This window comes from Artemia sp. Qi Xiang Cuo, chromosome 1 (assembly GCF_049724085.1).
Source record: "Artemia sp. Qi Xiang Cuo chromosome 1, ASM4972408v1, whole genome shotgun sequence".
NCBI lineage: Eukaryota > Metazoa > Arthropoda > Branchiopoda > Anostraca > Artemiidae > Artemia > Artemia sp. Qi Xiang Cuo.
This window is the reverse complement of record NC_142794.1, coordinates 10,542,798-10,569,186: the sequence shown is the minus strand read 5'-3', so window position 1 is coordinate 10,569,186 and position 26,389 is coordinate 10,542,798. Positions and strand designations below refer to the sequence as shown.

Here is a 26,389-nt window from a genome sequence, read left to right as displayed (position 1 = left end):
AAGATTGATACAAAGAAGACAAAGAGCATGGCAGTAATTGATTTCCCCATTAACGTAAAGGGTGGAGATTCAACTGTTGAGAAAGTCGTGGAGTTCAGGTACCTCGGCAACACGGTGGAAAATTCAGGTTCAAACGAGAGCGAAGTGCAGTTGAGGATAGGGCAAGAACGTAAAGCTCTATCTCAAGCCAGCCCACGGCTACAGATATATTTCGGCACCGAAGGAGACGACATCCCTTGGGCACGCGATCTGTATGATGGACGATTGGATCCCAAGACAGGTCTTGCAATAACAACCCCAGGGGAAACGCAAAAAAGGTGGACCAAAAAACACCTTGCGTTGCAAATATCAACGAGACCTGTCCAACACTCACACGACGATACAACTCCAATGGGAAAAGGTTTCAGGGGTTTTGCACACACAAAGTGACTGAAGGCTCTCTGTGGACTGCCCTGGGTGCCTCTGGCTGCACAGGAGGAGCTAGGGTAATGTAAGGTCCTTGCAAGCTCTAGCTTTAGAAGACCCCCAAATTTATGGAAGTCCAGCCACGTTTCAAACCATGTGAAAACCCATCTTTTTAACAGCATGACCATAACCATTTATTTTATTCATTTATTTATAATATTCAACACAGGAGAATGCCATAAGCTTGTCACAAAAACCAAATAACCATTGTTTTGTATGGGTGTGTCATATGGAAAATAAAAGCCTGAAACGAGCGCACCCTTCAAGAATCATTCTTAAAGAATTGGAACAAAATTCAAACTTTAGCGTAAAGAGCGGGGAATTGACTAAGGGGCAAATACCCTAATATACGTAATAATTTCTGTCCGTTTTCAGTTTTAATGTTTGTTCCTTACTTTCAGTTCAAAAAAACTTGTTTTGTTTTTTTTATTTAATTGCCTTGAAGGAAAGTAACAAGATCAAACTCCAGGATCTCCTCAATACTGTCCTTGAAAATGCTGGCCAACTTGGCCTCAAGATTGATACAAAGAAGACAACAAGCATGACAGTAACTGATTTCCCCATTAACGTAAAGGGTGGAGATTCAACTGTCGAGAAAGTCGTAGAGTTCAGGTGCCTCGGCAGCACGGTGGAAAGTTCAGGTTCAAACGAGAGCGAAGTGCAGTTGAGGATAGGGCAAGAACGTAAAGCTCTATCTCAAGACAGCCCACGGCTAAAGATGTATTTCGGCACCGAAGGAGACGACATCTCTTGGGCACGCGATCTGTATGATGGACGATTGGATCCCAAGACAGGTCTTGCAATAACAACCCCAGGGGAAACGCAGAAAAGGTGGACCAAAAAACACCTTGCGTTGCAGATATCAACAAACCTGTCCAACACTCACACGACGATACAACTCCAATGGAAAAAAGTTTCAGGGGTTGTGCACACAGAAAGTCAATGAAGGCTCTCCGTGGATGCCCTGGGTGCCTCTGGCTGCACAAAAGGAGCTAGGGTAATGTAAGGTCCTTGCAAGCTCTAGTTTTAGAAGACCCCCAAATTTATGGAAGTCCAGCCACGTTTCAATCCATGTGAAAACCCATCTTTTTAACAGCATGATCATAACCATTTATTTTATTCATTTATTTATATTATTCAACACAGGAGAATGCCATAAGCTTGTCACAAAACCCAAATAACCATTGCTTTGTATGGGTGTGTCACATGGAAAATAAAAGCCTGAAACGAGCGCACCCTTCTCTTATTCGAAATGGGATGCCTACGCTGGATAGCGAAAATTAAATACAGTAATCGTGTCGCAAATGAAGAAGTCCGTAGACGCCTAAAATTACCAGACACGATCTTAAACAAAATTAGAAGACAGCAACTATGCTGGTTTGGACACGTCAATAGAAAGGTCCCAATTCGACTACCCAGGATCTCACTCGAAGGGACTGTTCAAGTACGTCAGCCACGGAGAAGACCTCGTAAGAGATGGATTGACAACTTTGATTGGCAACATATCACCCAACTATCCAGAACTGCACCTGACAGAACAGCATATTGAATACTGGTCCATGAAATTTTGAAGGCAGCAACCCCAAAACTTCCCATGAGGATGGATAGGACATAAGTAAGTAAGGAGGCATTGTGAGGGAGATTATTTTTTTTAATCTTAGAATGGAAATCGATCGGCCAAAGAAACGAGAGGAGGAATTGACGGAGCTATTAAAGACTATGTCCACGCTTTACATCACTTATCTGTCATTGTTGTAAGTGACTTTCTATAATCTTACTACCTGATTTCTAACGGTGTCTTTTGTAAATCAGCTTTGATTTAGCCTAGAATGTTGATATCATCCTTCATTATTTTCCTAATACCTGATTTTTTTTCTACTGTATTTTCAGGGTAAATATTGGAAGTAAATATAATGATGGCAGTATTACTATACACCTCAACATCTCAAGCGTTAATGTTGAGGATGGTGGTCGTTATAGCTGCATTTTCGAAAATCTAAAGGGAAAGATTGAGCATTCTAATCGCATCAACGTTTACGGTAATTATTGGTATTTTGGTATCTTTTGGTATCAATTGGTAATTGGTATCCAGTATTTATGAGAGTCTGTACGAGTTTCGTACGTAGTATAAAACATAAATAGTGTTAAAAAGAATTATAAAAAGTGGTAACTATTTCATAATCGTAGCATGATAATGGTAACTATTTGGTTTCATTCCCATTCCAAAACAACTAGTAAAGCAATCAAGTTCTTATATATTTCTTATCAATTTAATTTCAATTTGACTAAAATGCTTAAAATGCTTACATTTTTACCCCACCATGGGTTCTCCCACCTTGGTTTGCCATTTTTAAAGAAAAGGCAGCTTATATTCTCTGTTCCATTTTTTAAATTAAATCATGTTGAAAACGATTTTGAAAAGGTGAAAATTGAAGCCAATTTTAAGAATAAAAAAAATAAAGTTTAAAACCACTTTTGTAGTAATACTAAATGGAGTTGAGTTTAAATGAAATTAAGTTTAAATGGAGTGGAATAAAATTGAGGGGGGGGGGAGGTAAGGGATACCAAGAATTTGTATTGTATCGAAGTTAAAAAGTGAGTATTGAATGCTATTTTTATTGTTTGTATATTTAGCAGCTCTAGGCCATGAACTGTAAGTAAAGAGCAACTCGTGCTATTAGTGATCAAAATTTGTAAAAAAGGAACTTTGATCATAATATACATTTTAAAAAAATTAGCTTTTGTGGTGATTCTTATTTATGCTAAATTTAAAAATATGTGCATAAAGCTACAAGTCTGAAAAAAATCACCGTTTTCAAAAAAGAGAAGGAAATACGCTTTTGATGAAAATACGACATAGAATTCAGCATATTTACAAAATTAGAAATCTTGAACTTTTCTTCCCAAGAAATATGACTACTGATGAGTTTTTTTTTCCATCGGTGATCGAAAAACTTTATTGACCTTTTATAATAAAGAAAATTGTAACATTGCAAACAGGTGTTTTTATCTTTTTTGGCACAAAAAGACAAATTTGGCCCGAATGCCAAAAGAACCAAACCGAGTTCAAAATTATTATCTAGTGAAAATCATTAAGTACCTAAGTAACCTAAAATTATCGAAAATCTATTTATTGAACTTTTTAGTTTCAGAGACAGTAATGCCAAACGGTGGCATATTCATTTGTGGTGGCACAAATTGCATGTAGTACATACATAATAAACTTCTAGTATGCATATTTACTTTAAAGCTTCATTTTGTTCTTTTGTTCGTTAAAGGATTTAATCTATAATCTCCATTCATTCTTGGGAATATTTTTTTAATACACCTGCAACATTGTTGCAGGGGGATCATACCCCTTCTTTTATTATAGAAATTATTATCCTATGGGACATAAAAGGTTGCATTTTACATGTATACAATCACCAAATTAAAGTGATAAGGAAAGGAGGAGGAAATCGTGTGCACCGCCGGAAAATTTCTTGGGGACGGGAATGTTCAAGTGCTAACAGGAACTTTATTTTGTGGGGATTTAAATTGGGATATTCTAACTTTCCTATTTATATACATTGCCTAATATCTTTTTCTTTCAAAGCGGACATTACCCCACTACTGACATCCATGGGGAAAATACCTACAGCAAAGATTTCTTCGTTTAATTAACCTTTAAAACTAGTTAAATGATGACCCCGTAGTTATTCAATGGCATTTTAGACCCCCTCCAACTTATTAGTATTTGGAGTGCTGAATTGTTTCAGTGAAGGTTGTCATACTCGAGGCATCGTTTATCAATATTGAACGAACGTAAAATTTGGCGCTGTAGGAGGAAGCAGTAGCCCTTCTTTACATTTAAGAAAGCCTTTTATCAAATAAGTAGCAGTAACAAACTTTTAATAAAGTCAAAGTAGTGTTAACACTTTTCACAAACTAAAAAATTGATAAAGACTGTTAAAGAGTGACTCTTTCCAATAGAAACTGAACTTTATAAACGGAGTTAGACTACTACTACCACTACTCGTTATACTACTATGTCACTACTACTACTAAGAAAACACTGTCACACCGAGACAGTTGAAGCGAATACAGTTGCAAACACATTCCCTCTACCCTGATCTATTTAAACCTTCACTCCCTACCCCTTCATAATGCTCCACTTTCTTTTAAATCCTTCTTTGTAATATCTTCCCGCATTATTTGAGGATGACCTACTTTTTATTTGGTCCCGGATCGTTAGCAAAAAGAAGTATCTTTTTCAATCGGTCATCTTCATCCGTAACGGGTATCCTACCCATCTCAACCTTTTTCTTATTATTAGCCTTAGAATGTGGTACAGAAACAAATCCTTTTGTACAACTTGGTGTTTATCTTACGGTAAGTCAAACTGGTATCTAACACTATCCATTGACAGTTTATCTGGATAATATTTAAAAAATCATCCTCTGCCTTTCGAAACACCCCCATTTAAGAACCATACTGGACCACTGTCCTACTATAGCTTCTAATATTCTAATGTTGGCAGGCAGACTTATCTTCTTATTCTTCTAAACTGTTTTCATCTCTAAAAAAACCACCTTGAGTCTTGCCTGTTCTACTTTTACTTCCTGAGTGCTTCTACCTTCTTTACTAATAATGCTACCCAAATAAGTGCAGCTACCTACTTGATCAATCTGCTCCATAATAATTATTACCTCTTCGCCTTCAAGGTCCAAGCAAACTGAAACCAAAACTAATCTCAAGATTAGTTTTCAATTCTCCAAAAACTCATTCATTTCGCCAACATTTTTGTGTAGGATAGTCAATTCGTTTGTATAATTCAAATATAAGAGACTGCCTTCAAATTTGATTCCATGTTATTTCATTGCCTTTGCTGTGTTCCTTAGGACAAAATCCATCGAAATGATACATATAAATGGGAATGAAACGCAACCCTGTTTAACTCCTGATTCAATACGAAACCAGCTACTAACCTACTTTCCTACCTGAATTGCAGCAATATTGTTCTCCAACATCGTACTAATCACTCTTGTGTATGCTATTTATTTGGTGCACCATACAGAGATAGGCCCTTCAGTAAAGCTCCTCTATCGGCTGAGTCCAACGTCCGTTCATAATCTACAAAACTAAGGATTATTGGGAATTAAGGACTATAGTGCCAGCCTGTTCTTCTCTTAAAAGTTCATCTTTTTCATCTTTTCGTCCAATACATATCATCATGCAAAGCAATTTTTTCCTGTAGAAATAGAGCTAACGTCTCAATAACTAACAAACTCACTCTTATTACCTTTCCTATATAGCGTTTTTAATAAAAGTTTTCTTACAAATCAATAGACACTTCCTATTTTTCAGAAGTCATTTTCGTAATCCTCAGTTACTTGTATCTATCTACCTTTGCAACCACCAAATTTCAGAATCTGGTTCATCATGCTATTAACATCTGATGGTTCATCATTTGTTAATCGTCTTGATACTTTCCCCCCTAGCAATTTTCATTTAGTTCCGAATTGTCCAAAAATGTTTTAATCTTTTATCACATTCTACAAATTTATCACGATTTAACATATTGTCAAAATATGTAGCCTATCTGATCTGTTTAACACTTTCCTTGTCACTAGTTGAGGCCCTGATTCTAGCTTTAACTGAGACAAGTCAAATTCCATTTATTTCATTAAATAAACAGTTTTGCACACATGAAGTAAAAGTTTTTCTTTCAGCTAAATGTGAGTGCTCTTGTCTGATTGGGTTCTGTGGGAGGATCTTTCCATCGAAAAATTTTTTCACAGGGGAAGAGAATTTCCATGAAGGGGATGCTGGGTTTCCCAGCATTATTTAAAAAAACAACCAGAAATTAAATAAAAAAACAAGCTTTTTTCAACTGAAAGTACGGAGTAACATTAGAACTTAAAAAGAATAGAAATTATATCCCTCAATAGAACACAATATCCCAAATGACTCGATTACCCCTTAGCTTATACAATTTATAGTACCTAATTAGTAATAATACATATCCATACTAAGCTACGCCTGAAAACAGATAAACAAGGAATAAGGAATCAGCTCACCAACTGGTTCAACAAACATGACAATCTCCAAGTCACCTGATCATCTGATAATAAAAAACATACTGAAATTTTCCTGGAGTCTCAAAAAGAATTTTGACTTGTGGTTATCCCTGGAATACTTAGGCGTAATTCAATTTTGAGTTTAAATTAATTTAGACAGCCGTGATTTTATTTCATTATCTGATTATAAAAAGTCAGCAAATCTCTCCTTTCGAAGTTATGAGATAACGATATTAGGACATTCATCTAAAAGCAATATCAATATATGTTTCAAAGTTGGGGGATGGGTAGAAAGAGCTCTAATTATTATATCCAGAACTTTTTAGTCTTGACTATTCAGTACTTTTGTTCAACAGCCTACTTTTATTTCATACGATTTTAACAAATTTTGTTGAAAATTTTGCAGGAAAAACGCATTGAGTTAGATAAGTACTTGTGCTTCATCAAGTCTCTGATAAAGACTCTACCTCGGTTGTTTAGTCTAAAACCGGTGTCTTGGCATCACTGTAGTACATCAAGTTGTGTTGTACAGCCGAAGTTCCAGCCTTTCTAGCCCACCCTCTCATTTTACCCTTCTCTGAGACATTAAATATGAAACCTACTGATACATTTTGTTATTTAGGCCTGCCTTACATCCGTAACGTTGGAAGATTGGTAATACCATCAGGAAATGACTATTTGCTAAATTGTCCTGTTTCAGGCTTTCCTTTGGCAGACGTCTTATGGCAAGTTGGTAAGGTATTTTTTTACACTCGTGTAGGCTATATTAGCCTAATTGGTAGTTATAGCTTTTAAACAATACAGCTGATGGTAATGTATCCAGTCGTTCTTTTATGCCTTTTTAACTAATCAGAGCTTTCAATCTTTGTGGGTAAAATAAAAATCATTTGTGGTTTTTAATTATTTTACTTTCAGACCCATCTTGGTTTAGTAGAGATCCTTATTGTGCTATAGGAAGGAATTAGGGGGCGGCATCACCCATTATGGGGAGATCCAATTATGCTTTTGTGGGCAATTAGTTATAGGCCTGCAATCTTTTTTCTATGGCTGGAAACTGGAAAGTAAACATTTTTGGTGTAACTATACTTCTATCTGGCTCACAAAACTTGACAATGAGTCAGCACTTGTACAGGATTCAAGATGTGGGAGTCATTTATTTAGACTAGTGAGAAGAGCTTTTGAAAATTACATCACAATAGATCTGTCACATGGAATTTTAATTTTAAAATTAAATTATCAAAGTTATTTTGAGTCCTTACAATTATAATTGATTTTCTATTCTATTTGAACTTTCTTTTTATTTTGGAAGGGACCTCGATGTGGGGCAGAAATATTTGCTTTTCGCAATTTATTTTGCTGTATTTGTTTCATTTTAGCCGTATTTCATTTTATTTACATTAATTGATATTTAATTTTCTTACTCCGAGTATTCTCACTAGTCTTTTTTTATTATTTTTTTTTGCCAGTTTTTTTTATTGTCAGAAATTCAGTTATAGGAATTTTAAACACACTTTGCAAAAGAAATGCCAGCACTACTGACTACTTTCTGCAACTCTTAGGCACTTAAGAACAAGCAATTGGGCACCATCCTTCTCCACCCTACTCTATTCAAATGTTCTCTCATCCCTCCTTTGCATGTAGGTCCCTCTTCCTGTATTTTGTGCAAATGAATTTTGGCTTTTCATTCCTTGTTTTTAGAATGGCAACATTTTGATTGCCAAAAAATAATTTATGGTAACTCATTAGCCACCAGATAGATCATAGCTTTCGTTTAAAATATTCAAAATACGGATAATAAACTTATTGCAAATTTCTTATGATCCATTTTCAGTGTAATTATTTCCTCCAAAGAAAAAATCTATCCCCGAAAAGCTCTTTTCTTCCTAGCCTCTTGTTGAATAGGGCGTTTTCCCCAGGATATTTCCCAAATCAACTTTTTCTCTTACAATGCAAGAGGTAATAAATCGAAGCATTTCTATGAAAATAAACGAAATACACTTTGAATATAATCGAACGATATTGAACTTTCAATATGAATGGTATTTGCTATCAAAGGTTCTTTAAAGCTCCAATAGAGAGCATAGAAGAAAAGATATTCTTTTGTATTACTTCATTTGGAGCATTTGCTATGATAAGAACTCAAGTGCGTATGTGCCAGCTTCTAAAAACATACCAAAATTGATTTTTGCGATTAAAAAGAAAATTATTTTGCAATGCAAGGTAAGTGCAATATTAAAAATCAAAATGGTAGAAAAATCATTTTATTCATTTATTTCCTTCAAAATTGATTAACGTGAAAGATAAGTAAATGAAGTCTCAGAAAAATTATAACAAATCAAACAGTGCAACAGTTTATACAAAAAAAACTCTGTAGGCCTTGAAGCTTGACTAAATAGAACGCATCAAATAAAATTCCTGAAATTGAAAATACTGTAACTGTTTACTATATTTTGAAAAAAAAACGGGAAAAGGTAATGGATGCTCCCTTCCAGGCATATTCGCAAGAATTTTTTCAGAGGAGCCCGATAGCGAATTTTACTCACGGGGGAGGGGGGGGGGGAGGGACAAACAAATAAATTTTATTCCATAGTTTGAATTAAAAGTGCCCATACATAAAAAATGGGGGTTTTAGAGGACCCGTGCCCAAAAGCCTGCCCTTTGTGTACGTCTCTACTCTCTGTTCAAGGACGTATTTTGTTAAAATTATTTTACAATGCTGTCAAGTTTGCAATGAGTTAGTCTTGTTGGTTTAACCCTAGAAGGGATTAGACCACTAGAAGGGATTTAACACTAGAAGGGATTCTGGTCAGCAGAATGATAGTTCAGGATAAGGGTAACAAATTTACTTTTGGAATACAAAACTGTATTTGTGTCCTCTTTTTTAATTTTTAGCTAATATTCAGATATGAACCGATAGGATTTCCTTCAAGAATTTCATAGAATGTTGTCTATTTGCTTTTAGCTGTTGTTTTCTATTTCCAGAAGGTTCTTCGCTTAACACGAACCATAACTTCATGGTCTTTACAAATGGGTCTGTATATCTTCGAAACGTAGATTCTGCTACCCATTCAAGAACTTATCGATGCATAGCAACTGACCGGCAGGGTAATGTAGCTCATGGGGATATTCCAGTGCTTGTGGCTAGTAAGTCTGTTAAGAAAAGTATAAGAAGACTGATCTCATAAACTCTAAAAAATTCACTGTTATTTTGGAACAGCCCTAAGGATTTTAAATCATAAATGTAAACTTAAATGAATTACCATAATCAAAGACGATTCAATCTCTATATATAAAATAACAAAGATAATACAAAATCTAATCTCTTTTATTACAAATAAATTATATGCAATTAACATAATAATAAATTTATACCACATAATTTTACCTAATTTTACTACGAAATTTGCCAATGAAAGGTAACCTGCAAGGTAATATGAGTTCTTGTTTTATCTTTTAAATTTGGTTATTATCTTTATCCTTAAACAGTTTTTTTTTGTATTATAGGCTATATGCTAATGTGTCTTAAATAGAAGCAAAAACACGCACAAAAAAATATAAAAGTCGAAGATGTATTGAGGTTCAAAATTATTTAATTGATATTAATATTAATTAAAAATCAAAATTAATTAATATTAACTATTAACATAATTATATATAAAATAAATCTAATCAATATTGTGGTTCAAAATAACCTCTAAAATACGGAAATCAAAGTGTTTAAAAAGTAGCTGAACGAGATTACGTTATGGTTCTAGCTTTTGGTTAGTAATTAAATAAAAAAAACAAGTTTTTTAAACTGAAAGTAAGGAGCGACATTAAAACTTAAAACGAACAGAAATTATTCCGTATATGAAAGGGGCTGTCCCCTCCTCAACGCCTCGCTCTTTACGCTAAAGTTTTTTATTGTTTTAAAAAATAAAGTTGTGAGACAGAGTCAAACTTTAGCGTAAAGAGCGAGGCGTTGAGGAGGGGACAGCCCCTTTCATATACGGAATAATTTCTGTTCGTTTTAAGTTTTAATGTCGCTCCTTACTTTCAGTTTAAAAAACTTGTTTTTTTTATTTAATTTCTGATCGTTTTTTAGTTAATGCAGCTTTTATTTGTATAAAAATTTTACTTTTCTTTTGCTAAATGGATGTCTTTACAAATTAACTTACGTAACTAACTTCTATATTCGTATATTTTTCTTCTGGCAAAAAATACAAAGTTGCAGATTTTTGCAGATATGAGCTTGAAACCTATGTAATAGGGTTTTCTGATACGCTGAATCTGACGGTGTGATTTTCATTAAAATTCTTTCACTTGTAGGGGATGTTTCCCCCTCTTTAAAAAATCGAGTAAATTTTCTCAGGCTCGTAGCCTTTGATGAGTAATACTAAACTTAATAAAATTTATATATTTAGGATCAGCATTATAAACACATTCTTTTGATACATTTATTGACATCAAAATTTCGTTTTTAAAAGTTTCGATTACTATTGAGCCGTATCGCTTGTTTTTTTATTGTTTTTTTTATTACGTATATGTTATTACTTATATGAAGGGGTTCTCCCCTTAGTCAATACCACGCTCTTTACGTTAAAAGTTAAAAAAATTTTGATTCAGAAACCCCTGAATCACAAAGGCCGTTTAATTAGAATAGATAGCTCTTTTGAAAGCACTAAAAAAAAACTGTAGCGTAAAGAGTGAGGTACTGACTTGGGGGAGAACCCCATCACATACGTTATAATTTCTGTTCGTTTTAAGTTCTAATATTCCTTCTTACATTTCAGTTGAAAAAACTTGTTTTTTTTATTTAATTTCTGATCGTTTCTTAAATAATGCTTGGAAATCCGGCGCCCCCTTCATAGAAATGTCCCTTACCCCAAAGAAACATCCTCCACGAAAATATTCTCCAGAGTAACCCCCTCCTCTAGCCCCCCCCTCCAGAAAAATCCTTCCTGAAAATGGTTGTATACTTCCCAATAACCAATAAATAATGCTGGCAAGTCCGGCGCCCCCTTCATGGCAATTTCCCTTCCCCCATGAAAACGTCCTTCATGAACAGATCCTCCAACATAACCACCGACCCACCCTTCCCTCCCACTACCAGAAAAAAACCTCCTGAAAACTTCTGTATACTTCCCAATAACCAATACTATATGTTAACATTGGGTAAAGTTCATAACTTTTAGCCCTCCCTCTGGGAACTTCGGAGGATTAAGTCACCCTAAAAGACATATTTATCATATTTTCGACCATCCTGAACAAAATGGCTATCTAAAAATCTTTATTAGGTGGCTTTGAGGAAAACATGAGCGTGAGAAGAGGACCTATTGTCCTCCATTTTCTTGGTACCTTAAATTGGTAAATTTAATTTTTAATTTCCGTTCCAATGAGTCCTCCCATGATTTTCTTGGCTCACAGGGTCTATACTATAATTCCTGGGAAAAAAACAAAACAAAAACAAACAAACAAACAAACACGCATCCGTGATCTTTCTTCTGGCAAAAAATGTAAAATTCCATATTTTTGTAGATAGGAGCTTGAAACCTCTACAGTAGGGTTCTCTAATACGCTGAATATGATGGTGTTATTTTCATTAAGGTTCTATAACTTTTAGGGGTCTTTCCCCCTTTTTTTGAAAATCAGCCAAATTTTCTCAGGCGCGTAACTTTTGATGGGTAGCACTAAACTTGATGAAAATTATATATTTGAAATCAATATTGAAATCTGATTGTTTTGATATATCTATTGGCATCGAAATCCCGTTTTTTACAGTTTCGGCTACCATTGAGCTGGTTCGCTCCTAACTTACAGTTCGTTACCACAAACTGTTTGATTAAATAAAAAAAAACAAGTTTTCTCACCTGAGAGTGAGAACCGATATTAAAACTTGAAACGAACAAAAATTATTCCGTATATGAAAGGGGCTGTCCCCTCCTTAACGCCTCGCTCTTTAAGCTAAAGTTTTTTATTGTTTAAAAAAATGAAGTTGTGTGACAGAGTCAAACTTTAGCGTAAAGAGCGAGGCATTGAGGAGTGGGACACCCCTTTCATATAAAGAATAACTTCTGTTTGTTTTAAGTTTTAATGTCACTCCTTACTTTCAGCTACAAAAACTTGTTTTTTTTTATTTAAGTTCTGATTATTTTTTCGTTAATGTAGCTTTGATTTGGTCTCACCGTCATTGAATAAATAAACAAAATGTGCGTAAAAATTTTACTTTTCTTTTGCTACATAGCTGTCTCTAAATTTGATTCTGACGTAATTTACAAATTAACTTACGTAGCGAACTTCTATATTCGTATATTTTTCTTCTGGCAAAAAATACAAAGTTGAAGATTTTTGCAGATATGACCTTGAAACCTATGTAATAGGGTTTTTTGTTACGCTGAAACTGACGGTGTGATTTTCATTAAAATTCTTTCACTTGTAGGGGATGTTTGCCCCTACATAAAAAATTGGGTAAATTTTCTCAGGCTCGTAGCCTTTGATGAGTAATACTAAACTTAATAAAATTTATATATTTAGAATCAGCATTATAAGCCCATTCTTTTGATACATTTTTTGACATCAAAATTCTGTTTTTAAAAGTTTTGATTACTATTGAGCTGTATCGCTGGTTTTTTATTATTGTTTTTTTTTATTACGTATATGTTATTACGTATATGAGGGGGTTCTCCCCTTAGTCAATACCACGTTCTTTACGTTAAAAGTAAAAAAAAAAATTAATTCACAAACCCCAGAATCACATAGGCCGTTTAAATAGAATAGCTCTTTTGAAAGCACAAAAAAAAAACTGAAGCGTAAAGAGCGAGGTATTGACTTGGGGGAGAACCCCCGCATATAAGTAATAATTTCTGTTCGTTTTAAGTTCTAATGTTGCTTCTCACTTTCAGTTATAAAACTTGTTTTTTTTTTAATTTAATTTCTGATCGTTTTTTAAATAATGCTTGGAAATCCGGCGCCCCCTTCATAGAAATGTCCCTTACCCCAAAAAACATCCTCCATGGAAAGATTATCCCGAGTAACCCCCTCCTCCAGGCCCCCCCCCCCACCAGAAAAAAATACTTCCTGTAAATGGCTGTATACTTCCCAATAACCAATACAATATGTAAGCAATAGGCAAAGTTCATAATTTGCAGCCCTTCCCCTGGGAACTGTGGGGGATTAAGTAATCCTAAAAGACATATTTATTAAATTTTCGACTATGCTGAACAAAATGGCTATCTCAAAATTTTAATTGGGTGACTTTGAGAAAAAATGAGCGTGGGAGGGGGCCTAGTTGCCCTCCATTTTTTGGTCACCTAAAAAGGGCTCTAAAACTTTTAATTATCGTTCCAGTGAGCCATCCTACGATATTCTAGGACCACTGGGTCAATACGATTACCCCTGGGGAAAAGAAAAAAAAACAACAAATGAACACGCATCCGTGATCTTTCTTCTGCCAAAAAATGGAAAATTCCACATTTTGTAGATAGGAGCTTGAAACCTCTACAGTAGGGTTCTCTGATACGCTGAATATGATGGTGTGATTTTCATCAAGGTTCTATAACTTTTAGGGGGTCTTTTCTCCTTTTTTCGAAAATCAGCCAAATTTTCTCAGGCACGTACCTTTTGATGGGTAGGACTAAACTTTATGAAACTTATATTTTTGAAATCAGAATTAAAATATGATTCTTTTGATGTATCTATTGGTATCAAAATTCCGTTTTTTAAAGTTTGGTTACCATTGAGCAGGGTCGCTCCTTACTTACAGTTCGTTACCACGAACTGTTTGAAAGATTGTTTTTCCAGCCATGAATCGAGCGCTTACATCCTTGATACAATTCTAGGTGTAATTTGAGTCAAAGGATAGATAAGACAAAGTTTGAACGGAGAAGAGAGGAAAAGAGAAACAAATGTACAGTTTTCCGGTGTATTAGAAATTTTCCAATTTGGCAACAAGTAGCATACAATTCTTTGGTTTTTCTCAAGCATTTGGTCAAATTTTGTAGTAGAAATAAAACTGAACCTTTAACGGAAATTATTAATCTGAAAAGATTACGGTGTTATTCGGTATATCGATCTCGGTCGCATATCAGAGGCAATGCTATAGCGTTGCCGATAGTAAGAGCCATCAGGCTCCAATGTTTTTTTCCCTCTTCATATGGAAGAGGGGGTCGTATAAACTTTGGAAGGGGCTTTTTCGGTGGGAAATCTGTAGTTCTCATGCCCTTTTTAAGAGTCGAAAGTGATCAGATGGAAACTATCCCCCTACGCCCTTTTTTCCTGAGAATGCATGAGATAAAAATTTTGAGATAGCCATTTTGTTTAAAATAGTTCAAAGGTCAGATAACAAAAACTTCAGTGTCGACACAACCAGCCAGAGCCCAGGGGATCATTCGATTGCAAATCAGAATTTCTAGTGCACTTTATAAGAGTCAAAATTGATCTGAGGGCAACTATCCCCCCCCAAGGAACTTTTTCCTCAGATGTATTCAATCAAAATTTTGAGATAGCCATTTTGTTCAAAATAGTTTAAAGATCAAATAACAAAAACTTTGGCCCCGGGGCAAGTGTTGTAGGCTATACTCCAGGGGTATATAAGGTTTTGTGCAAGGGGTGTTCGTGTAAACTTTAGAGATGGCTCATTTGATTGGTAATTGAAAGCTCTAGTTACCTTTTCAAAGGTCATCAAAAGTAATTGGAGGGCATATACCCCCCCACACTGTCTTTTTTCAAAGTCATCCGATCAAAATTTTGTGACAGCCATTTTGTTTAAAACAGTCTAACGATCAGATGACAAAAACTTTGGGGTAAACATAACTTTACCAGAGCCCAGAGGAACTTATGTCACAGGGGTATATAAGGTTTTTGCGGAGGAAGTAGCCATATAAACTTTGCAGGGGACTCAAATGCTTAGAAATTGAAAGTTCTATTCCACTTTTCAAGATTCAAAAGATATCTGATGGCAACTAATCCCCCTCCCCCCACCAACCCTAACGCTATGACACTTCAATATATCATTTTTTTTTCACAGAGGCACTTTATATGGAAGGGATGGTCGTATAAGCCTCGGAGGGAGGTCATTCGATTGGAATTCGGAAGTTATAGTGCCCTATTTAAGAGTCAAAAGTGATAAAAGGGTAACTAGCTCCTCATGCCCTTTTTCCCCAAATGTATCCGATAAAATATTTTTAAAATAGTTCAAAGATCAGATAAGAAAACTCCGGAGTTGACACAACTCACCAGGGACTTTCTTCGGAAAGCCCAAGGGCCTCAGGGATGACCTTCACCCATGGGCGCCCATAAGCTGAATTCAGGGGGGCAAACTTCGTCTAATTGCTACTTTTAATGCTATATAATAGAAATCTCAGAACAAAAATATAAAAATAAGGCAGCATCATTCAGCCAGGGGGGCAAGAGCCCCCCCCCTGCCCCCCCCCCCATATGGGCGCCCATGCCTTCACCCAAAGAAAAGACCTTCACCTGTAAAAACATGGATGAACACCTCACTATTAAAATCTATTCATGAAAAAACAATCGACTCTACAAGATAAGAATGATGTACCCTTCAGATCTTAAGATAGAGTACTTTTAAACCTGTAAAAAATTCTTATCTAACATTCTCAGCATAAGTAAAAAAAAATATATTACGAAAATTCATTTAAGAAATCGAACTCATCTCAGACTACTTGGAATTCAATCAAAGGAAAACCTGGAACTAATAACAAAACAACACACACAGAATTGATTGATTCTGATTTACAGAATTGTTTATTCATTGAACCCAGAATTGAAATATGGAAATAAACGATTAAGACCAATTGGGTTCGGTTTCTTCGTTTCTTAAATTAAAAAATTAAATTAAATTAATTAATTTAATTAATTAAATTAAAATTAAATTAAATTAAAAAAGGATTCAACTAAAGTTCCACACACAGCCAGCCCTTAAAAAGAGGGGGTAGATCTGATTTTTTGGGGGGAAAGAGGGGGAGGGGGTAATCAAGAACAAGCTATTTTTATAGCAACAGTTTCTCGAAGAGTTTATATTGACTATTTCAGGGGTGAGGGTGCTATCCATCCACCCTTGTATGTTAGCTTATAACCTTATGTATTTATTTTAATTATGTATTTAACGTGTATTTTTTTTCCTTGGCTCCCCTTTTTTACAGAGCTTTCCAAATTAAAGCTCCTTATTCTAGCGAATATTTTTGTAAACTCAGTTAACTAGCTAATTAAAAGATCCTGGAAAAAAAGCACGTGGGCATAGAAAAAGCAAAGAAAAGGAAAACGTGATTAATCTAAAAGTAAATTAGAGCAGTAATACAGAAATATTTGTCTTTTCACTGTAAAATTTGAGCCATCAAACAGTTCATGGTAACGAACTGTAAGTAAGGAGCGACCCGGCTCAATGGTAACCGAAACTGTAGAAAACGGGTTTTTGATACCAATAGATACATCAAAAGAATCAGATTCCAATGCTGATTTCAAATATGTAACTTTCGTCAAGTTTAGTGCTACTCATCAAAAGTTACGCGCCTGAGAAAATTTGGCTTATTTTCAAAAAAAGGGGGAAAGACCCCCTAAAAGTTATAGAACTTTGATGAAAGTCACACCATCAGATTCAGCATATCAGAAAATCTTGCTTTGGAGGTTACAAGCTCCTATCTGCAAAAATGTGGAATTTTGTATTTTTTTGCCAGAAGAAAGATCACGGATGCGTTTTTATTTGTTTTTTTTTTTCCAGGGGTGATCGTATCGATCCAGTGGTCCTAGAATATCGTGAGAGAGCTCATTGGAACGTAAATTAAAAGTTCTAGTGCCCTTTTTATGTGACCAAAAAATGGAAGTCAACTAGGCCCCCTCCCACGCTTATTTTTTCCCCAAAGTCAACCGATTAAAATTTTGACATAGTCATTTTGTTCAGCATCATCGAAAATATGATAACTACGTCTTTTATGATTACTTAATTCTCCGAGGGACCCAGAGGGAAGGCTGAAAGTTATGAGTTTAACTCACTTTTAAAATATACTCTTAGTTGTTGGGAAGTATACAGAAGTTTTCAGGAGGTTTTTTTTCTGGTAGTGGGGGGGGGGGTCGGGGGTTATGTTGGATGATCTGTCCATGAAGAAAGTTTTCATGGGGGAAGGGAAATTGCCATGAAGGGGGCGCCGGACTTGCCAGCATTATTTATTGGTTAATGGGAAGTATACATACATTTTCAGGAAGAATTTTTTTCTGGAGGGGGGGGGCTAGAGGAGGGGGTTACTCTGGAGAATATTTCCGTGGAGGATGTTTCTTTGGGGTAAGGGACATTTCTATGAACCTGGCGCCGGATTTCCAAGCATTATTTAAAAAACGATGAGAAATTAAATTTAAAAAAAAAAGTTTCTTCAACTGAAAGTAAGAAGCAACATTAGAACTTAAAACGAACAGAAATTATAATGTATGTGAGGGGGCTCTACCCCAAGTCAATACCTCGCTCTTTACGCTACAGTTTTTTTTAGTGCTTTCAAAAGAGCTATCTATTCTAATTAAACGGCCGTTGTGATTCAGGGGTTTGTGAATTAAATTTTTTTTAACCTTTAACGTAAAGAGCGTGGTATTGACTAAGGGGAGAACCCCCTCATATACGTAATAACATATTCGTAATAAAAAAAAACAATAAAAAAAACAAGCGATATGGCTCAATAGTAATCGAAACTTTTAAAAACGGTATTTTGATGTCAATAAATGTATCAAAAGAATGTGTTTATAATGCTGATTCTAAATATATAAATTTTATTAAGTTTAGTATTACTCATCAAAGGTGACGAGCCTGAGAAAATTTACCAGATTTTTAAAGAGGGGGGAAACATCCCCTACAAGTGAACGAATTTTAATGAAAATGACACCGTCAGAATCAGCGTATCAGAAAACCCTATTACATAGGTTTCAAGCTCATATTTGCAAAAATCTGCAACTTTGTATTTTTTGCCAGAAGAAAAATATACGAATATAGAAGTCAGTTACGTAAGTTAATTTGTAAATTACGTCATAACCAAATTTAGAGACATCCATTTAGCAAACGAAAAGTAAATTTTTTTTTGCAAATTTTGTTTACTTATTCAATAACGGTGAGCCAAAATAAAAGCTGCATTAACTAAAAAACGATCAGAAATTAAACAGAAAACAAGTTTTTTAAACTCAAAGTAAGGAGCGACATTAAAACTTAAAACGAACAGAAATTATTCCGTATATGAAAGGGGGTGTCCCCTCCTCAATGCCTCGCTCTTTACGCTAAAGTTTGACTCTGTCTCACAACTTTATTTTTCAAAACAATAAAAAACTTTAGCGTAAAGAGCGAAGCGTTGAGGAGGGGACAGCCCCTTTCATATACGGAATAATTTCTGTTCGTTTTAAGTTTTAATGTCGCTCCTTACTTTCAGTTTAAAAAACTTGTTTTTTTATTTAATTTTTCGAAGAAAACAAGAGAATTTCCAATGGAAGAAGACACAACCATCTGTAAAAATTAACAATATATTTCTTTTTAGTAAATACTGAACTATGTAACTAAAAATATTTATACGAGTAAATAGGTATGAAAAACATAATTATTTAATTAAAATATGTTCAGAAAATGGGAGTAATTAAACCAGAAGCATTGCACTAGAAAATGTAGATATTCAGAAATAAGGAATATCGTGATGACAGATCCTTCGTCATTCTATTGTCAAGTCTAGTCTATATCATGAAGAAATAAAAGAAACTTTTAAGACATAGAAAAAACAGCCTTTCTTGCCCTTAGATAAATAATTAACATAGATGTTAATCAGATAAACTAGATAAAGTTGCTTCAATATTCCTAGTCTTCTACTACTTTTTCTATTATTGACTGTGACATTTTTACATATCTTGTAATTTAGTTTGCCAGGATAAAAATAAAACGAAAGACCTGTCCAAATAAAAACTGATCAGAATAAATCAATTAGCGTAAAAAGTGTTTTTACTTCAAATTAACACACTTTTGAATACGATACGACATGCTCAGAATACATCAAAAGAATGGGCTTTTTATGCTGATTCCAAACATTTATTAAGTTTAATTTTACCAATCAAAAGCAACGAGCCTGAGACCATGTACCGGATTTTTGATAAAAGGAGAAAAAATTCCATTAAATTAAACGTCCTTAATAAAAATTACACTATCAGACTCGACATATCAGAGAACTCTATTGCAGAGGTTCCAAGTTCATGTCCACAAAATTTATGAGGTTTGCCTGTTTTTATACATATGGTATTTTTTTTGGAAATATGCACATATTTTCAGTGGGGGGAGGGTTCTGTGAAATTCCAAGGGGAGGATGTTTTCTGGTAAATTTTCAAGGGGCAGTTTTACAGGGAGTAAATTTTTTTGAACTCAAATCTGGAAATGTTTATATTTGTCTTAATTTTTCTTTAGTGTCTCAATTTTAAATGTGGAGAGAATTTTCCAGAAGAATTATCTAGGGGAAAGTTTACGGGAGGAATCTCTGCGAGGAGGGAATTGTCCGAGAGGGCAATTTTGCACTGGTGAAATATTCTGCGGCTAATTTTCTTGTTAAGAATTTTCCGTGGGAGGAAGTTCCTGAGGGAATTTCCGGCGAATTGGGCATGATCATGATTTGAAAAATGATCAGAAATTAAACATTTTCAAGTTTTTTGAGCCAAAGTAAGGAACAAAATTAAAACTTCCAACGATAAAAAATTATTTTTACATGAGGGGAGCTACCCCCTCCTCAGTGCCTCGCTTGCTAACCTAAAGTTTTACGGTGGTTTAATAAAAGCCTCTTGTTTAAATTCTGGAATTTTGACATCAATAGATATATAAAACAAAATTGGCTTCTTACGCCAATTTTAGATCTATAAGATTCATTAAGTTTAGTGTTACTTATCAAAATCTACATCGAGCGGAAATTATAAGCTCTAGTGTCGTTTTTACAGACCAAGAAGATTGGAGGGTAACTAGCCCCCCACTCACGCCCATGTTTTCCCCAAAGCCTTCTGATAAAAATTTTGAGACAGTAATTTTGTTCACCATTATCAAAATACCTAAGAACTATATATTTGAGGATGATTTGACCGCCCACAGCCACCGGAGGAAGGGGTAGAAGCTGTGAACTCTGCCCATTCTTTACATACAGTATTGGCTATTGGGAAGTATGCAGATACTTTGGGGGGGGGGTATATAAGAGGATATTTCCACGGAGAAATTTTTTCTGGGGGGAGGCATTTTCTATGGAGGGGGAGCTGGATTTTCTGGCATAATTTAAAAAACGATAAGAAAATAAATAAAAACAAGTTTTTTTCAATTCAAAGTAAGGAGCTACATTGAAGCTTAAAACAAACAGAAATTATTACGAATATGAGGAAGTTTACAACTCCTCAATACCTCACTCTTTACGTTAATTTTTTTAACTTAAAAATGTTAATAATTCTAATTAAATGGCTCTTGTGTTTCATGCGAAATTCCTCAATAATTGGAATAAAAAGTCGACCTTTAGCATAAAGAGCGAGGTGTTTAGAAGAGGGCAACCCCTTCATATTCATAATAATTTCTGTTCGTTTAAGTTTTAATGTTCTTTACTACTTTCAATTGGAAAAAAAAATATTTGATAGTCTGAAGAGCGAAGAGTTGAGGAAGAGGTAACCTCTTGCAAGTATAAAATAATATTAGTTCGTTTTCTGTTAATATTTTCTGTTCGTTTTAATTTTTGAAGTTGCTCCTTATGTTCAGTTAATTTTTCTTTCTTTTTTTTTTCATTTGTAATACAGTGAAGATTGTTGTAATGCCGAATATAGGGTATGAGCAACGACCTTAGTAAAGTGCAAAAGGAAAAGATAGATAGAGAGAGACAAGGAGGGAGGGAGATAAATATCAACGAAAGAGTGAGACAGAGCTGTCTTTTGACTAAAATTTAAAAAGTGGAGTCTGGGTTGGTCTTGGTCATTTTGTTTTAAATTTCTTTATGATTTACTTTTGCAAATGAAATTTTTACTAGAGAAAAGTAGGTTTGTAATTAGGCTTATGTTTAATTGGCCAACTTGTAATTAAGTTTGCAATTAGATTATTCATGCGTCTAATATAGGGCATGAGTAACGACTAAAATCATAGTAAGCTGTAGATAAGAAAAGAGAGAGAATGAGAGAGACATACAAAGAAGTGGGAGAAAGGGATAGAGAGGGAGAAAGAGAGAGAGAGAGAGAGAGAGAGAGAGAGAGAGAGAGAGAGAGAGAGAGAGAGAGAGTAACCTTCGGCAAAGTTATAAAACTGGGAGCTGGGTCTGTCATGGCCATTTAAATTTTTTGAATTTTTATTTTTTTTTTTATCTAAATTTATTAAATAAAAAGACTAGTTTCATAGATTACTGAACAAGGGAATTACTATAAATTACTGACAATAGGCCTAAACAACATTTTTAGTGTTCAAATAGCATCGCAGATAAGGCTTAGGGATATGCATTGTGTGAAGATTTGAGAATACGAAAAGAAAAATTTAGCTAATCAAGGAATAAATAAAAGAAAAAAACAGGCCAGCGTACTATATTGAATAAAAAAACAAAAAACAAAAAACAACTCTATGATAAGCCTGCCCACTTCATAATTTAGGTGGACATTCTTGACTGTTCTTCATCAAACAATTCGTGGTAACGAACTGTAAGTAAGGAGTGACCCGGCTCATTAGTAACCGAAACTCTAAAAAACGGAATTTTGATACCAATAAATATATCGAAAGAATTATTTTTATGCTGATTTCAAATATACAAGTTTCATCAAGTTTAGTACCCATCAAAAGTTACGCGCCTGAGAAAATTTGCCTGATTTTCGAAAAAGGGGAAAACACCCCTTAAAAGTCATAGAACCTTAATGAAAATCACACCATCAGATTCAGCCTATCAAAGAACTCTACTGTAGAGGTTTCAATTTCCTATCTGCAAAAATGGGGAATTTTGTATTTTTTGCCAGAAGAAAGATCAAGGGTGCGTGTTTATTCTATTTTTTTTTTTTTTTAGTTTTTTCCTGGGGTGATCGAATCGACCCAGTGGTCTCCTAGAATATCGCAGGAGGGCTCATTCGAACGGAAATTAAAAGTTCTAGGGCCGTTTTTAAGTTACCAAAAAAACAGAGGGCAACTAGGCCCCCTCCCACGCTAATTTTTTTCCCAAAGTCACCCAATCAAAGTTTTGAGATAGACATTTTGTTCAGCATGGTCGAAGAATGTAATAACTATGTCTTTGAGGATGACTTAATCCCCCACAGTCCCCCGTTATGAATTGCTGCAAGTTATGAACATTGCCCAATGTCAAACAGTTCCTGGTAATGAACTGTAAGTAAGGAGCGACTCGGCTCAATAGTAACCGAAACTCTAAAAAATGGAATTTTGACACCAGTAGATACATCAAAAGAATTAGATTCTTATGCTGATTTCAAATATATAAGTTTCATCAAGTTTAGTTTTACCCATCAAAAGTTACGAGCCTGAAAAAACGACCTTATTTTCGAAAAAAGGGGGGAAAGGGGGAAACATCCTCTAAAAGTGATATAATCTTAATGAAAATCAAACCATCAAATTCAGCGTAATATAAAGCTCCTATCTGCAAAAATGCAGAATTTTTGTATATTTTTTTTGTCAGAAGAAAGATAAGATCACGGATGCGTGTTTATTTGTTTGTTTGTTTTTCCCAGGGGTGATCGTGTTGATCCAGTGGTCCTAGAATATCGTGAGAGGGCTCATTCATACGGAAATTAAAAGTTCTAGTGCTCTTTTTAAGTGACCAAAAAATTTGGAGGGCAACTTGGCCCCTTCCCACACTCTTTTTTTCCGAAGTAACCCAATCAAAATTTTGAGACAGCCATTTTGTTCAGCATAGTCGAAAATTCAATAAATATGTCTTTGAGGATGACTTAATTCGCCACAGTTCCCGGGGGAAGGGCTGCAATTTATGAACTTTGTCCATTGTTTACTTATAGTATTGGTTACTGGGAAGTATAAGTCTACAGACGTTTTCAGGAGCGATTTTCTTCTGGTGGTGGGGGGGATCGAAAGGAGGGGGTTACGCAGGAATATTTTTCCATGGAGGAGGTTTTCTTAGTACCTTCAAAAGAGTTATCTATTCTAATTAAACGGTCTTTGTGATTCAGGGGTTTGTTATTCGAACAAAATTTGAACTTTAGCGTGAAGAGCGAGGTATTGACTAGGGGACGAACCCCTCATATACGTAATAACATATACGTAATGAAAATACAATAAAAAAACAAGCGACATGGCTCAATAGTAATCAAAGCTTTAAAAAACGGAATTTTGATGTCAATAAACATATATCAAAAGAATGGGCTTATAATGCTGATTCCTCATTATAATGAAAAAAGCTTCTCTTTGTTTCAATTTAACGAAGATAGTGTTTAAGAAGTCGTTCTTAAAGGATTGGGAGATAATTCGTAAGTTATGTATATTTATTACTAATAAAAACGTTCACAAATAAGATTAAAAGTTCTAGTACCCTTTTTCAGGAACCCAAGAAATTGGAGGGCAAATAGGCACCCTCCCCCGGCCTTTTTTATCAAATTCGTTGGATCAAAATTTTCAGAAAGCTGTTTAGCCAAAACAAAGTAAAATTAATATGCAAATTTTGTTTTAATTATTCATTACGGTTAGCTAATTTCAAAACCTGCATTAATTCAAAAATGTTCAGAAATCAAATAAAAAAAAATAAGTTTGTTTTTACAGAAAGTTAGGAGCGACATTAAAACTTAAAACAAACAGAAATTAACATAAGTTGGGCGCAAAACCCCGATGCCTTCCCATGGCCAGAAAAAAATTTGCACTTTACTGAAAAAAATATAAATGTTTTTACTTTTATAACTTTAATAAATCAAATAATTTTAACATTTTGATTACTAAATAGCAGTATATGTATATTAAACTGACAATGCACATTCATTTGTATTTTTTCAGTAAACTGCAAATTTTGTTCTGGCCTTGGGAAGGCAAAGGGGTTTTGCGCCCAACTTATGTGAATTTCTGCTCGTTTTGAGTTTGACTCGGTTATTTTTTGTAATTTCTGTTCGTTTTGGGTTTAATTTATTTATCGATGCTGATTTGTGGTAGTTTCGAGCTTGGTAGATTATTTGATTTTATTTTTGCTCATTTTTTGTTTAATAGAGTTCTTTACTTTTCTTTGAAAAACTTATTTTGTTGAAAAAGTTTTTTTAATTAATTTCTGTTCGTTTTATATTGACATAGTCATTTCAAGGAAAAAGAAAATAGTACTTCAAACCTTTCGTTTTTTTAGACTTCATAGTTTGACCTGTAATTCGGATGCAGGAGAAAAAATTTCAGCAATTTTTAACAGCAAAAACCCTTTTAAAAATCTGGACAAAAATAGTGGTGGTTAATTTAGTTTCATACCTCCTCTAGTTGACCTGAAATGGAAAACTTGATATCAGTGGCAAAAAAATCTGTTTACTCTCTTTGATAGCTTGGATACACTTAAACTATTTTGATTTGGTGAAAGTTTAAGAGCAGAAGTAGCCTCGAAAGTTTGAACATAATGCCCTCAGTCGTTCTTGGGATACTGCTGAGAAGCCTTATTGGTAATTAGCATTGTCTTAGTGCATTTTGATTTAATCTTAAGGCAACATTTAGTTTTGAAACATAATGGGCAAATGGGAGGGAGGAGGTTTGTATAAAAACCTCTTCAAAAACATATTTTCTATATGGAAATACACTACGCTGAACAAAATAAAAATTTTTTCTGTATGGGTTTGGGGGAATGTTGGGTTTGGGGGGAGGGGGCTAGTTGCCCTCGAGTCACTTTCAAATATTAAAAAGGGTACTAGCCCTTCGAATTTCCAATCGAATTAGCCTGTGTAGAAGTTTCTACGACAACGCCTTCTATAAAAACTTATATGCCCCCAGGACATAACTTAAAACCCTTGCCCTAAGGGTTGTGAGGGATTGTCCTCCTCAAAAACATATTTTCTATCTGGAAAACAACTACGCTACGGATGTGTTTGGGGGAATGATGGGCGTGGGGGGAGGGCTAGTTGCCCTCCAATCACTTTCGACTTTTAAAAAGGGCACTAGCCACTCCAATTTCCAATCGAATGAGCCCTTTTCGAAGTATCTACGACAACGCCTTCTATAAAAACCTTATATGCCCCCAGGGCATAACTTAAAACCCTTGCCCTGAGGGTTGTGGGGGATTTCCCTCCTCAAAAACATATTTTCTATCTGGAAATCAACTACGCTTAACAAAATGGCTCTCTCAAAATTTGGATTGGATGTGTTTGGGGGAATGATGGGCGTAGGGAGGGGGGCTAATTGCCCTCCAATCACTTTTGACTATTAAAAAGGGTAGTAGCCCTTTGAATTTCCAATTGAATGAGCCTGTTTTGAAGTTTCTACGACAACGCCTTCTATAAAAACCTTATATGCCCCAAGGGCATAACTTAAAACCCTTGCGCTGAGGCTTGTGGGGGAGTGTCCTCCTCAAAATCATATTTTATAACTGGAAATCAACTACGCTGAACAAAATAGATATCTCAACATTTTGATTGGATGTATTTGGGGGAATGCGGGGCGTGGGGGGGGGCTAGTTGCCCTCCAATCACTTTCTACTAATAAAAAGGGTACTAGCCCTTTGAATTTCCAATCGAATGATCCTGTTTTGAAGTTTCTACGACAACGCCTTCTATAAAAACCTTATATGCCCCCAGGGCATAACTTAAAACCCTTGCCCTGAGGCTTGTGGGGGAGTGTCCTCTCCAAAAGGATATTTTATATATGGAAATCAAATACGCTGAACAAAATAGATACCTCAAAATTCTTATTGGATGTGTGCGGGGGAATTAAGGGCTGGGGAGGGGGGGCTATTTGC

General features: G+C 35.0%; 1 protein-coding gene across 3 annotated transcripts in view; it reads left to right on the top strand.

Annotated features, from left to right (window-relative positions):
* Nucleotides 1–26,389, top strand: part of LOC148956001 (cell adhesion molecule Dscam2-like) — a 240,243-nt gene that overhangs the window by 40,917 nt on the left and 172,937 nt on the right. For 2 of the 3 annotated variants that reach the window (XM_089093538.1, XM_089093530.1), the window contains exons 5-7: nucleotides 2,356–2,504; nucleotides 7,147–7,257; nucleotides 9,507–9,668. In XM_089093538.1, coding sequence (XP_088949664.1) covers nucleotides 2,356–2,504; nucleotides 7,147–7,257; nucleotides 9,507–9,668 — 422 coding nt within the window. The remainder of the gene's footprint in view (nucleotides 1–2,355; nucleotides 2,505–7,146; nucleotides 7,258–9,506; nucleotides 9,669–26,389) is intronic. The other variant, XM_089093545.1, reaches the window with a different exon arrangement.